This window comes from Quercus robur, chromosome 5 (genome assembly GCF_932294415.1).
Source record: "Quercus robur chromosome 5, dhQueRobu3.1, whole genome shotgun sequence".
In the NCBI taxonomy this organism is placed as follows: domain Eukaryota; kingdom Viridiplantae; phylum Streptophyta; class Magnoliopsida; order Fagales; family Fagaceae; genus Quercus; species Quercus robur.
The window spans coordinates 3008124-3021572 of NC_065538.1; the positions used below are offsets into that span (position 1 = coordinate 3008124).

The following is a 13449-nucleotide window of genomic DNA, read 5'->3' on the forward strand; positions in this document are numbered from 1 at the left end:
ACAACGAAGAAAAGTAATGAAATATTTCATAGTGTTTTAAGGATCCTTAACAATTGTTTTGTTTCTCTCTTTATTACATTGTTCCTTTACTGTTTCTTGCTATTCAATACATATATATTCTTGCTTGCTAGTATGTACGTATTGTAGGGTTCTTGCTTTATGCACCACTTGGTTTGTAAACAACCCATTTAGCCGCGGTGAACCAAGCCCAGTCCATTTAAATAACAATTAAAAGGCCTAGGGTCCTTTCTTCAACTTGGACCTGGACACTGTCCAAAAAAGGACCCTCACAAACACAAGTGACAAAACCATTGTGAGAGTGCTTTTTTCTTCAGCACACTGGCCCAAGGATCCTAGGCCAAATAGTTGTAGTTTGGTGGATTGGGCTTGGTTCACCGCAGCTAAGGGGCTGTTTAAGAACCAAGTGGTGCACATGGCATGTTTCCTACAATACACATAAACTAGCAAAACGAGAATATTTGTATTGAATCAACAATGAAAACAGCAAAGGAGTGCAAAGTAATCAGGAAATACACAAAATAATTGTTAGGGATCCTCAAATTAATAAGAAATACTTTATTAGTTTTTCTTAATTATTGTTACAATGTGCTCACTAAGACGTGATACGAGGTTCAAATAAGTCCAAAAATTACAGGTTTGATGGCTATCTAGGCCTCTAAGACTTGTAAAATTTGAACCCTTTTGAATCCAAGTATGTGCTATAGTGGTTGTTTCTGGGATACCGGGAGATATTTCCCTTAATGATTTCTTGTCGAGATTTTTTTTATTGCTCGCTCAAAAATTCCCTGCCCTTTGCCAGCTGCTTTCCCCCCTTTTTATGGTGTCATTCTAGGGTCCCGGGGAACTATTGATTCCCCTGTTTTACTCCTTGGGTACCAAAACCCGTCTTATGCCTATCACCCAGAAGGTTGAGCCTTTCCCTGTTTCTCATATTTTCCTCCTTTTGGTGCTGTTTCTTTGAAAGCCCATGGTTGACTTTCCATTTCGGAGTGCGCTTGTTCCTAATTTCACGTTCCTCAAAACCTCTTACCCCTTATGGTTCAGCTTTTGGCTGTCCTTCCTCTTTGTCATTTTTCCCAAGTGAGCGGAATTCATCTCTGCTGGTTCGAAGGTCTTTGCTGCTACTTCCTCTTTTATAGCTCCTCATTTTGGTTCCTTGAGGTATCGTTCCTTTGCATCGTGAGTGGTTACTCTAGGCTTTTTGCTTTTCTTGCTGCATCTCTGGTGCTTGAGAAGGACATATCCGTCCTTCGTTTCTTGTGTTTTTTGGCGTTTCCTCTGAGCTATCTTAATCCTATCTTAGCTATGCTACATGTCTTGGGGATCTCGAGTCTTTGGTAGCCTCTAGGGATCCCAACTCAGCTCTTTACACTGGTCTTTCTTCAATCTTCTGATCTGGGCCTTTTTTCTTTTTCTTCCTTCTTTTCTCATAGGCTTTAAGGCTTGTCCCTTTATGGCTTTTGGGCTTCAAGCCTTTTGGGCTTACCACCTCTTTTTAATTTCACTTTCTATGGCCCCTTCTGTTATTTCTTTAGGCCTGGGTGTTGTGATTTTTTAGACCTCAACAACCATCAAGCAAGAGAATATCAAGGGAGAGTTGGAAGAACAAATAATTTGATTAACTAATTTCCTTAGCAATTACCACTTTTAGCATCATTGAGTGTCCAGGCTACAATTAGATATAACATGTCATGTGAGAGTTATGGTACAACTAGCATAAATAAGAAAAAGAAACAATTAAGTAAAAATGGTATGAATAAATTGCCATAGAACAAGATTAAGAGAGTTGAGAAATCACACCCAAAAAATAAAAAAATTTGTACACATCCCTTTGGGCTTAAAGGATAGCATCATCGGCAAATGCTCCCTCTATAGTTGACTAAGAAGATAGAAAGATGGGATTGCCAACTACTAATCTATCTCCAAATAAGGAACTTGAACAAATTTGATGACCAGATATTTAGAGTTATTTTAGGACCACAACTTATTCCACGTCTATTTTTATAATTATCTTATGTTGTTATCAAGGGAGAGTTGGAAGAACAAATAATCTGATTAACCAATTTCCTTTGCAATTACCTCGTTTAGCATCAATGAGTGTCTAGGCTGCAATTAGATATAACACGTCATGCGAGAGTTATGGTACAACTAGCATAAATAAGAAAAAGAAACAATTAAGTAAATAAGGAACTTGAACAAATTTGATGACCAGATATTTAGAGTTATTTTAGGACCACAACTTATTCCACATCTATTTTTATAATTATTGGTCCACACCTATTATTAGACTCCTCCAACCTTTCCCCTCCACCTTTGCCTCTTTATATCCTTACTACTCTCTACTTTACCATTACACTTCTTTTATCATTTTCTCTATCTAAAAATTTGATTTTTTTTTTCTCTCCATTTTATTTTGTATAAATTTGATATCATTTCTCCTATTCAATCCATATCTTCCAACTCAAAAACTGTGAGTATTCTGTCTCTCTACTTTCTTTTGGTGGAACTTTTGTTCTTTCTTATAACTCTAATTAAGGTTGATGGTTTTTTTTTTTTTAATAAATTTTACAAATATGGGTTTTGGTATTGTGTATTTTTAATTTCTCATCACAAAGTATTTTCCCTCTTATAGCTTTGGTTGAATTTTGGTTTGGATTAATACTTAGTTTTTTTGTTTTTTTGGAAATAGAAATTTGAATTTATATAAAAACACAATCTACATGGCTTTGAATTTGAAATATGCCTACCAATTGTTTGAGTAAAAAAAATTATTATAAAATATATCTTTCATTTCTTTGGTTTCATTTTAATTTTGGTTAAAATAATATTGTAATTTTGGATGAATTTTGATTATTATAATAATATCCTTATTCCTTAAGAGATGAGAAATCTGAATAATAAATTTGAAACTTATAAATTTTAGTTGTATATTAGGCAAATATAACACACTATAGCAAAAGTTAGAAGAATATGGTTCACCTTAAAAAAATATTAATAAAAAAAAATTGAATGATATATTTGTAAAGATAAAAAGACAAAAAATACTTGTAGAAATTTGTTTAAAAAATAGACAATATTTGAAGTAATTGTTACTTTTTATATATTATACCTCATTACATAATGTTTATATATTTGCACACATCACATGGGTCTATGGCTAGTTAAATTTAAACACGTGGAGACCAACGAAGCGTAGACAATGTTTTCTTTCTCAAAGTCAATTAAATTTAATAGAACTACGTATTTGAATTTAATTAGAGAATCTAGTGTACTACGCTTAAATTAGCGTACATAAGTTTTTCCTTTTTATAATGGCCTATGTTGGAAGTGATTGGCTAATTTAAAAAGGTTGTGAAATTTTGTTTGTATCCTGTAACAACTCATACTATTACTACTGCACTAGTCATTTGTCCTTTACTTTTCCTCTCTTTGGATTATATATATTTTTTATTGCCTTGCCATTGTCATCTCTCTTTCTTGTTCATTCAATCATGCTACAAAATGACAAACAAAAGCACCCAAAGATGGCACTTTAATTAACATACAATATATTGATATCCAGCTTCACATGTTTATGGCCTATACATATTGATTCAACTAACCTTCTAGTCAATCTTCTTGCTTAGAAGGTGCTCTGGCTATCCAGTTTGTGTAATCTTCAAAGGTTTTCATCTCTCATTGGTAAGCTTAACTAAGGCCAGATTTTATTGTCTTGTAAAGTTACACTAGTATCTAACTGGCTCATCACATCATGCGTATTGGGTCAAAGCAAACAATTGATTGGCTTACATATTGATTGGTTTACATATTGTGTGTGAGCTGCTAAAATTTCAATTAGATTTCCCAAGTGAATGGTGGCGTGCTTGCAAATTTGGTATTTAAGATGAACACTTAGTATCTTCCAGTGGCTGTGTGTCATTACTTATTATGCACACTAGAAGCATATTTGGACATCCCTTGAAAATTGCAATTTTTCCCCAGTTGCGTTTCATTTATAGAAAACTATCGGTTTTGGTGATATATCCATTTATAATGATGGACTGAAATTTCAAAAGCTATTTTGGGCAATAGGGTGAGAGATTAGAGGCTTGGAGGGTTTAGAAGGACCCAAAAATATCAGATGTGCATGTATTTAACTAATTTAAGTATAGATTTACTGTACAATAAACTGTTACAAGAGGATGCCTTTTATTGTATCCTGATACTTTCTTGTGGATTGTTTTAGTCTCATGATATAAGCATGGTTCTTTAAAACAAAACATCAAACCTCATAACCTTCTAAGTAAACGCCATGGTTCCAAGTGTCACCTTTAGAAAATCTCTGCAATAAGTTCAAACATGCCTTAGTCTTCTAACATGACTATCATAGTTTGAGCTTCTGATCTTGTTCAGATTTATTCTAGGAACAGATTATTGAAAAATTGAAAATATATCCATGTTTCCAGGACAAAATGGTAGGTGAGCCAGTAAATGTGAATGAGTTCCAAGAATTGGCTAGGGAAGCCCTTCCAAAAATGTACTATGATTTTTATGCTGGTGGAGCTGAGGACCAGTACACATTAAAAGAGAATGTGGAAGCATTTCAAAGAATCATGTAACATGCTAAACCTTCTACTCTTAATAGAGCGAACTGGGTATGGCATTTTATTATCTATATAGTTTTTATGGCTTTCTCAGGATTCGGCCTAGAATTCTTGTGGATGTTAGCAGAATAGATATGTCAACTACTGTATTGGGGTACAAAATCTCAGCACCAATTCTGATTGCTCCAACTGCCATGCATAAGTTGGCACACCCTGAAGGTCTAAATCTATAAGGAAAAGTCCTCAGCTGAGACTTCCTTTCCCCCTATCAAATGCTTATGTTGCTGTTTTGTTGCAGGAGAGGTTACCACAGCCAGAGCAGCCGCTGCATGTAAAACCATAATGGTATTGAAACATTAATTTGAGTTCATACTTACACAGGGTGCTGGCTCACTGAATATATTTTACTGTAGGTTCTATCCTTCACTTCGTCTTGCACTGTGGAGGAAGTTGCTTCCAGCTGCAATGCTGTTCGGTTCTTTCAATTATATGTACTGAATTATTCTTGATCTCATATTATTTCAATTTTATGTTGTTAAACTTTCCTTAAATGTTATCTTATTAGGTAGAAAAACACACTGAAATTTGGTAATTATTTGTGAGTAGGTATACAAGCAGCGAGAAATAGCAGCCACGTTGGTGCAGAGAGCGGAGAGAAATGGATACAAGGCTCTTGTTGTGACTGTTGACTGTCCCAGATTTGGTCGAAGGGAGGCAGACATAAAAAACAAGTAAAATGTTATCTCTTTCTTTTTCCTTCTATAATTTAATTGCCTTCGTAGTTTGGCATAGATGCTTTTATAAAAGGGGACAGGATTGACATTTGAACTCTAATACCAAAGATATCTTATTTATTTGTCTCTCATATTGATGCAATGAGTTATGTCAAATGCATCTCATTAAACAACAACTGTAATAACTCCTGCAGAATGGTTGCACCTCGACTGAAGAATCTTGAGGGTCTCTTATCAATTGAAGCTGATTCTGTGAGTAGAATAGTTTTCTATACTTTTGAATCTAAATATGCCAGCTAACAATGATGAGGTTATTCTATTTACCAAGGTTTCTAATATTTTCTTTGAGAAAAATACATTGCTTTAACTGTACCATATCATGCATCCTTTTATAAGCCAAAAAACCCTCCATTAATCTGAACATTGTCATTCAAAAAACAAGTTTGAAGTGTGAAGTGATTTATGTAACACTGTCTCTGTCTATCAATATGGATTATTTCGAAATACAAGGTATACAATGTGTATGTCTCAAACATGCACACTAAATATGTTTCCTTCATTTCACAACGTGAACAAATAGTTATTTATTTATTTATTTTTACATTTTAATCCAATTGTTGTTTTTATCATTTTTCTATAAATCTTTCATCTCTTTATTTCTTCCTTAGATATCTATTGTTATTTTTATCACTACATGTAATCTGTGATTTACAGTTCACTACTAATCACCAATTACCAGAATGTGGGATATGGCACAGTTTCTGCCTCTGCACAAACTATCTTTAGATTTGAGAATGTAATAGAGAAATGCATCTATCGTGTACTTCTTTTATTGTAAACCTTAAGATTACAATGGAGTAGACGTCACAAAATTTAACAAATTTACGCCAAGGACAGTGTCATATTGTTAAATCTTAACTGTTAGTTTTGTTTAACAAAAGTTTCTGATCATTTACCGGCTTCAGGTCTTCATTACATACTGCCTGTATGTGCGTAGTGTGGCAGTGCAATTGGTTATTTAGACTTGGACTAAAATTGTCTTAACTATTCAGAAACTAAACTTCTGCAGGATAATGGCTCAAACATAGAAGCTTATGCCAACAAGACAATGGATGCTTCCCTTTCTTGGAAGGTATAAACCAGCAACTAAGTAGATTACCTTTTGATATGCTTGTTCAAATATGTCAGGACTTAAGTCTGACTAACTGGCAAAGTCTCATGGTTTACTTACCAGGGACCTAGCACAGATTAGGGAAAGAGAGATTTAAAGGGTGGGGAGAAAATACATGACATAAGTCAATGAGATATATGCAAATTAGTTGCATTTCACTAGATGAGTATCTAAAAGATACTACTGTAATGGTCATATTTTGTACTCTTTAATTTTAGTGTAGACCAGGCAGCACTCTAGAACCAAGGTTTAATTAGTAAATTACAATATCTGCAGGACATAGAATGGTTAAAATCAATTACAAACTTGCCAATTCTCATCAAGGGAGTGCTTACTGGAGAAGATGGTAAGATAAAGCTTTACTTTGGATGTTTCCATCTCTTTACTTTGTCTTCCTGATTTTCTCCTTCCCTTTAGTAACAGGAAGAACCTTATCTGCCTTTTAAAACTTTAACCCTCCAATGAAAAATTCAGTCATTTATAATTAGTATTTTAACCCATTAAATTTCTAAATGTAGCCATTATAAGATTTTATTTTTTTAATTGAAAAAAATTCTACTCATAAAGGAAACTCCTTAAATCCTTTTTTTACCTTTGGAAATTATAGAATAGGAGACTTGTTGATCATCCTAAGTAATCTTCTCTTTCCTATTATTACCTTCTCTATCATCTCTGTTAAATTTTTTTTTTATTTTTATTTTAGTCCATGTAAATTCTACTACATTAGGTGCTCTTGATAGTTAACTCAGATCCCAGAAATTCTAGCATTTTTTTTTTCCTGCTGTTCAACATCTCAAGTCTCCTTAACACTTGATGTGCTACTATTTGCAGCAATAAAGGCTGCAGAAGTAGGTGTTGCTGGGATTATGGTCTCCAATCATGGAGCTCGCCAACTTGATTATACGGATGCAACTATTAATGTTCTGGAAGAGGTGTGTCTCTATTAATTAGTGAAATATTTTTGGCGGTAATATGGTAGCAAGACATCCTCAACAACATAACAATTTGTAGGAATTTTAAGCATTTTATTACAGGAAATGTGCATCTCATGAAATCCTGAATTTTCTGTTTGGATGTGTGTATAGTTCCTAGTATGCTCTTTGGCATTGCGAGTTCAATCAACAAGCTTAGCGTACATGTTTGAGGATACTTATGTACCTTTCGGTTGCAGGTGGTTCATGCTGTCAGAGGAAGAGTTCCTGTCTTCCTTGATGGAGGAGTACGGCGAGGAACAGATATCTTCAAGGCATTAGCCCTTGGTGCACAAGCCGTCCTTGTAAGCTCCTCCCCCCCCCCCCCCCCCCCCCCCCCCCCTCTCCTACACACACACACACAAAACTCTTTAAAATTAATTTAATTTATAAAAATTTCCTCTTAGACTCTTTTTGTTCACATGCAATGTTGAGCTTGTAATTGATGTCACAATAGACCATGTGTATTTTACAGTCATGCACCAGTGTAATTGTTGTTGTTGTGTGAGTCTCAAGTGTCAATAGAAGTCTGTGCAAACAACTGATGTCTTTTGGAGATTCTATCATACTGTGCTCCTAGATTGCCATCCTTCTTTCTCAGCATGATGCTTGAGTGGGACCTTAACCAATTTGTGTCTAACTAGCATGTGAAATAAATAAATAAATAAATAAAACCTTGCTGAAGTTGAATATCCAGATCATTGAAATACTTTGAGAGTACTATTGGATATTGTTGTGGGAGTGACAACTAGGGACTCTACTAAGAGCCTCTTAATACACATGTTGGAATGCCATTCCAACCCGTAAATCTAAAGCCAATGGATTTGGAACCACTATGCATATCATCTTTTCATTTCCTTTACTTTTTCTTGACGTGGGACTCAACACTCACACATATTCATAACAAATATATTACGAAGGATAAATCTAGAATAGGGTATTTGTGGTGCATTAAAATTTGGAAATTGTTAATTATAACCACAACCAGTGTTTTCCAATCAAAAACCCCTGATTTTCATTTTAAATCTTTTATTTTGATTCTTAATCTTAAGTCAATTGTAATTTATATGCTATTGCAGATTGGAAGACCTGTTATATTTGGGCTAGCAGCAAAGGGTGAAAATGGGGTGAGACAAGTCATGCAAATGCTGAAGGATGAACTAGAGATCACCATGGCACTATCTGGCTGTCCTAGTGTGAAGGACATTACTAGACGCCATGTGAGGACTGAGCGTGAAAGACTCCATGCAATGATCTAATAACATATGGAAGCATTAGGACAATATCCTGGACAAAAATGATACAGACCATTAATTTAATCAGTGTTTTAAAATGGGTACATTGTGAAAAGGGACTATGAATAAATATTTACCATTTTTATATAAAAATGATAATAAAAATAATGAATAATACTTTAAAAGGTTTCACTTTACTATCAGTAAAGTATGTGTCGTATTATGATTTACAAGTTGCATACTCGCATGATGCGAGGAAAAAAAAAAAAAAAAAAAGACTAAGTGAAAAAATGAAAATAGTGAGCAGGACTTGTAAGTGTTAGTTCCAAAACCGTTCTTAAAATGATTTTATTATTTTCTAACAAATTATAGTTAATACAATATATTAGATTTTTTGAATTTAGCTATCTACATTTGTTATTTTGAAAGTGATTTAAAATTTTTAAGTTTTTTTTTTTTTTTTTCAAGGAAATATAATACATTATATATGTTCAATTATTATATAAGGTGAGATATATTGTAAATAATGGACCAAAGTGAACCGAAATGGATTGAATGGACTGAAATTTAGCTCAACTAGTAAATTTCTTGTCATCGAATAAGAGATCTTGGGTTCAAACCTAGTCTACACCAAAAATCAATTAATGTCTTAACCCTGGGTTCAAACCTGGTCTACACCAAAAACTAATTAATGTCTTAACTTGATAATAAACACAATTATCATGGAGTGAAACTTATAGGTTTAAATTTTTTAATGGTAGAAATTAGGTACAATATCCTAGGTGTAGTATATTAGATTCTCCAATTAAAGTTAAACACGTGGAGATTAGTGAAGTACAAATAACATTTTCTTTTTCAAGGCCAATTAAATTTAATACAACTTTGTATTTGAATTTAATTAAAGAATCCAGTGTATTGCCTTCTCCTTTTTTTTTTTTTTTTTTGATAAAGCCTACTCCTAAATTAGTGTACACTAATCGCAGATCCCACTTGTTGCTTGTGATAATATTTTTAGGATGGTCTCATTAATTTTTTTTTTCTTTTCAATTTGTACTAATTTAATAAATAGTATTTTAATTCATAATCATATTTTCATTTATTATATTAACAATCACAAAATATAATGTATATAATATATGTTGTACCAAAATCAAAACAATACATTTTTTCTCAAGAATTCAAAGGTAAGTTAGTGAAAATATTAATTTTTTAATAAAATTTATTTATAATATTTTGTTTATCATTAAAAAGTATATATAATTTGGAAATTATTCTTTTAGTTTTAAACAACTTTTTCAAACCTAATTTTTTTTTTCTTGTCATACAATCAAAAACACCAAGAAAAATATCTAATTTTTTTTTTTTTTAATAAAACTCAATAAAACTACAATTCAAAATAAAATAAAAAAAGAAAGGGAAAAAAATAAAGATTGTAACTATTTTTCCTTTTAAAAAAACCAAGGGTACAATTCCAAAGGGGAAAAAAAGTAGAGAATTGTTTTTGAAAAAGAAGAAGTATTATGTTAATGTTGTCATAATCTAATACTATATCTAATCCAACATGTGAAACATGAATAGATAAATAAATAATTTTAAGCACAAAATTGACTATGTTTTCTTGAAAGTCTCAAAGGATACATAATAAGATAAGAAAGATGAAGAACAATATAAAATATTCATAAATGCTTAAAGCAATTACTCAAGTATCTAAGAACATTACATAACAAAGACATAATAATTCACTACTAATTTGTTAAACAAAATATTTACAAATAGTTAATTAAAGTGAGCTACACAAAAACCATTGTCTTCAACTGCACTAACTTTTCTTCATTAGCTTGTCCAGACTTTTTTTTTTTTTTTGTTTAAAAGCTGAAAACAACACAAAATTTGACGTATTATAATATGATATTCCCCAAATAAGATTAACAACAAACACCATTTATTTAAAGTGTTTAGTGTTGTAAAAATAATGATAAAAAAAAATACTTGCATCAAGGATCAGGTATGAATTAGTCAATAATATTCATCAATTTAAGGTAGAGATGCAAGAAAAATAAAAAATTTCATCAAAAAAATGAAAAAAAAAATTGAGAGAGAGAGAGAGAGAGAGAGGAATAACCTTTTATGGGAAAAATACGCAAAAGAATGGGAGAGAGTGGCAAATTTATAATAAAATGTTGGGAATAAGAAAAGTCAAAATAAAGGAAGAAAAATGGGCAAAATAATATTTCAAGTTAAAATCGCCCAAGGGAATATATATAGACAACATTTTTGTTTTGGTTTTCCATTGATTTATTATCATTTTTTGAGAATACTAAGTATTTTAACAACATTTTTGTTTTGATTTTCTAGTGATTTATTATTTAGTTTTTTTGTTGTTAAAAATACTAAGTATTTTAACACATACACACACAAATGGGAGAATGTTTTAAAGAAACTGACAGTGGTGTATATCCAAAATGGCTTATCTCTTTAATACACAGCACATGCTTTAAACCACTTTAACTCACACTCATTTTCTAATGTGGGAATAATCGACTGTTTGTTATTTATTTATTTATTTTTTAGAATATTAAGTATTTTAACACACATATACGAGAAGAAGGGAAGTCTTAAAGAAATTGACAGTGGTGTATAACAACAAAATTAAAATAGATGAATATGTAAAGTTAAAACCGCCTAAAATGAATTTGTAAAGTCAATATTATTTTATTCCATTGATTTATTATTTAGTTATAATATCAAAATTAAAGTAGATCAATATGTAAAATTAAAAATGCCTAAAATGAATTTGTAAAGCAATATTATTTTATATTTAATATTGTAAAAATAAATTAGATGTAAAAATAAATATGAAAAAAGACTAATGGTATGTTCAATGACGTGACAGATGAGATGAGCTTAACAAGAATGTAGCAACAATAAATGTTACACTTCAGTTTATATATATATATATATATATATATATATATATACATGTGGAGAATGGAGCATGTCTTAAAGAAACTGAAAATGATGTATAACATCAAAATTAAAATAAATGAATATGTAAAGTTAAAACTGTCGAAAATGAATTTGTAAAGTCAATATTATTTTGTTCCATTGATTTATTATTTAGTTATAACATCTGTAGGGATCAAAGGCCCAGGGGTGTATATTGAGCCGTGGGCCTTGTCCGAGGACATCTAGCAATTCGAAGATGGTTAGATATTGGCGAAGACTTGCAAATCAGTAGGTTATGAAGGGATTCTGGTCACAAAGGTTTGGGAAGGTAGTTCGAGAAGAAATGCCTCCTCAACTGAGCAGAGTAGAGGTTAGAAGGTATGACCTATCATCAAGAGTAACACTTTGGACAGTTCTATTGGTAAGGATAAATGTCAAGAGGGAACAAGACAAAAGGAATCTGAGAAATATTTAGGGGAAAGCTTCTACCACCGCATTAAATGTTCTGCAACTAACTTCCTGACCGCATTAATGTGGATGTGATACCTGAACAGTAATATTTAGCCTTACAGTTATCCCCAAAAACTCAAGAATGTGTTGATGGGACAATGATCAAAGCCAGAAATTAGATCTACACGTGGAAGGCTGAGATAAAGCAAAATAGGGTAATATAAATAAGAAAGATCCCATTACAAAAGGGATCATCTGAGAATCTATACAAAAAATAATGTAGCAACAAGAACTGTAATTGTAATCAAGTCTAAGAGAAATATATACAAGAACTACTCTCCTCAGACTTTGCCGAGGAAGATTTTCTTTGCACAAAACTTATTTATCTTTGTTTTCTTGTCATCTTTAACCTATTGTGATTGCTGTCCAACTCATTGAAGTTTAGTTTCAAGCCCACTCTCTACAAATTCATTGTGATGGGCTGAGCCTTAATCTTTTCATCTTTTGGGCTTAGGATTCAAAACTTGCCCTTATAACATCAAAATTAAAGTAGATGAATATGTAAATTAAAACTGCCTAAAATAAATTTGAAAAGCAATATTATTTTATATTTAATATTGTAAAAAAAAAATAGAGGTAAAAATAAATATGAAAAAAGACTTGTAGGGACACGATTCTCAAGCGGCCCAACAATGACATTGGGCTCGCGCGTGATGGATCCCTCACAATAAAATTTGTAGAGAGTGGGCTTGAAAGGCTAGGGTTGGGTCACGGGGCGTTAGTACAGGCCGGACCATAGATAAACCTAGACTAGAAAAGGTTTCAGTCCGGATATCCAAGCCTAATAACTTTATAAATTGAAGGATTGGACTCCTCGGATCAAGTCCGAGGAGCACTAGTGTTTTTCTCCGGTTACCCGTCGATGGGTTTTCCGTGGTGGAGCGCATATATTATCCGGGCATTCTCATTCCTGGAGTTTTTTCCAGGAAGTGAGATGGGGGCCTCTTCCTAATTAGTTTACCTTTCCTTTTATACTAGCCTACGTTTGTTGTCCCTCGTCCACGTGTAGGGTCGATCTTTCCAGGACAGATATCTGTCCCATCAATCTAATCCCGAAATTGTTGGAGATGATCAATAAAGCCTAAGAATCCGGCTCTGTTAGGTGCAGTGTCATATCAGTGAAGGGTATTAAGGACAACTTCCCCAAGATATTTTCTGATCTTTCAAGTTAGCTTGTATTCCACTCTAATCCATGAGACTTTGGGTCTACCGAGGACTAAGCTGTCCTCGGCTGTATCTTCGGGCCACTTTGGGCTTCCTATTTTTGGACTTGGGCCC

The 13449-nt window shown here is 32.7% G+C and overlaps 1 protein-coding gene across 1 annotated transcript; it reads left to right on the plus strand.

Moving 5' to 3' along the window:
- The first annotated feature begins 2440 nt into the window (after positions 1-2440).
- On the plus strand, positions 2441-8912 carry LOC126724844 (peroxisomal (S)-2-hydroxyacid oxidase GLO4-like). Its single transcript, XM_050429260.1, has 13 exons — positions 2441-2491; positions 3648-3702; positions 4467-4615; positions 4699-4823; positions 4903-4949; positions 5018-5095; positions 5211-5335; positions 5533-5590; positions 6408-6470; positions 6786-6855; positions 7341-7441; positions 7681-7785; positions 8560-8912. Exons 3-13 carry the CDS (start codon positions 4473-4475, stop codon positions 8737-8739), a joined length of 1095 nt encoding a protein of 364 aa, XP_050285217.1. The 5' UTR covers positions 2441-2491; positions 3648-3702; positions 4467-4472; the 3' UTR covers positions 8740-8912.
- The last annotated feature ends 4537 nt before the right edge of the window (positions 8913-13449 follow it).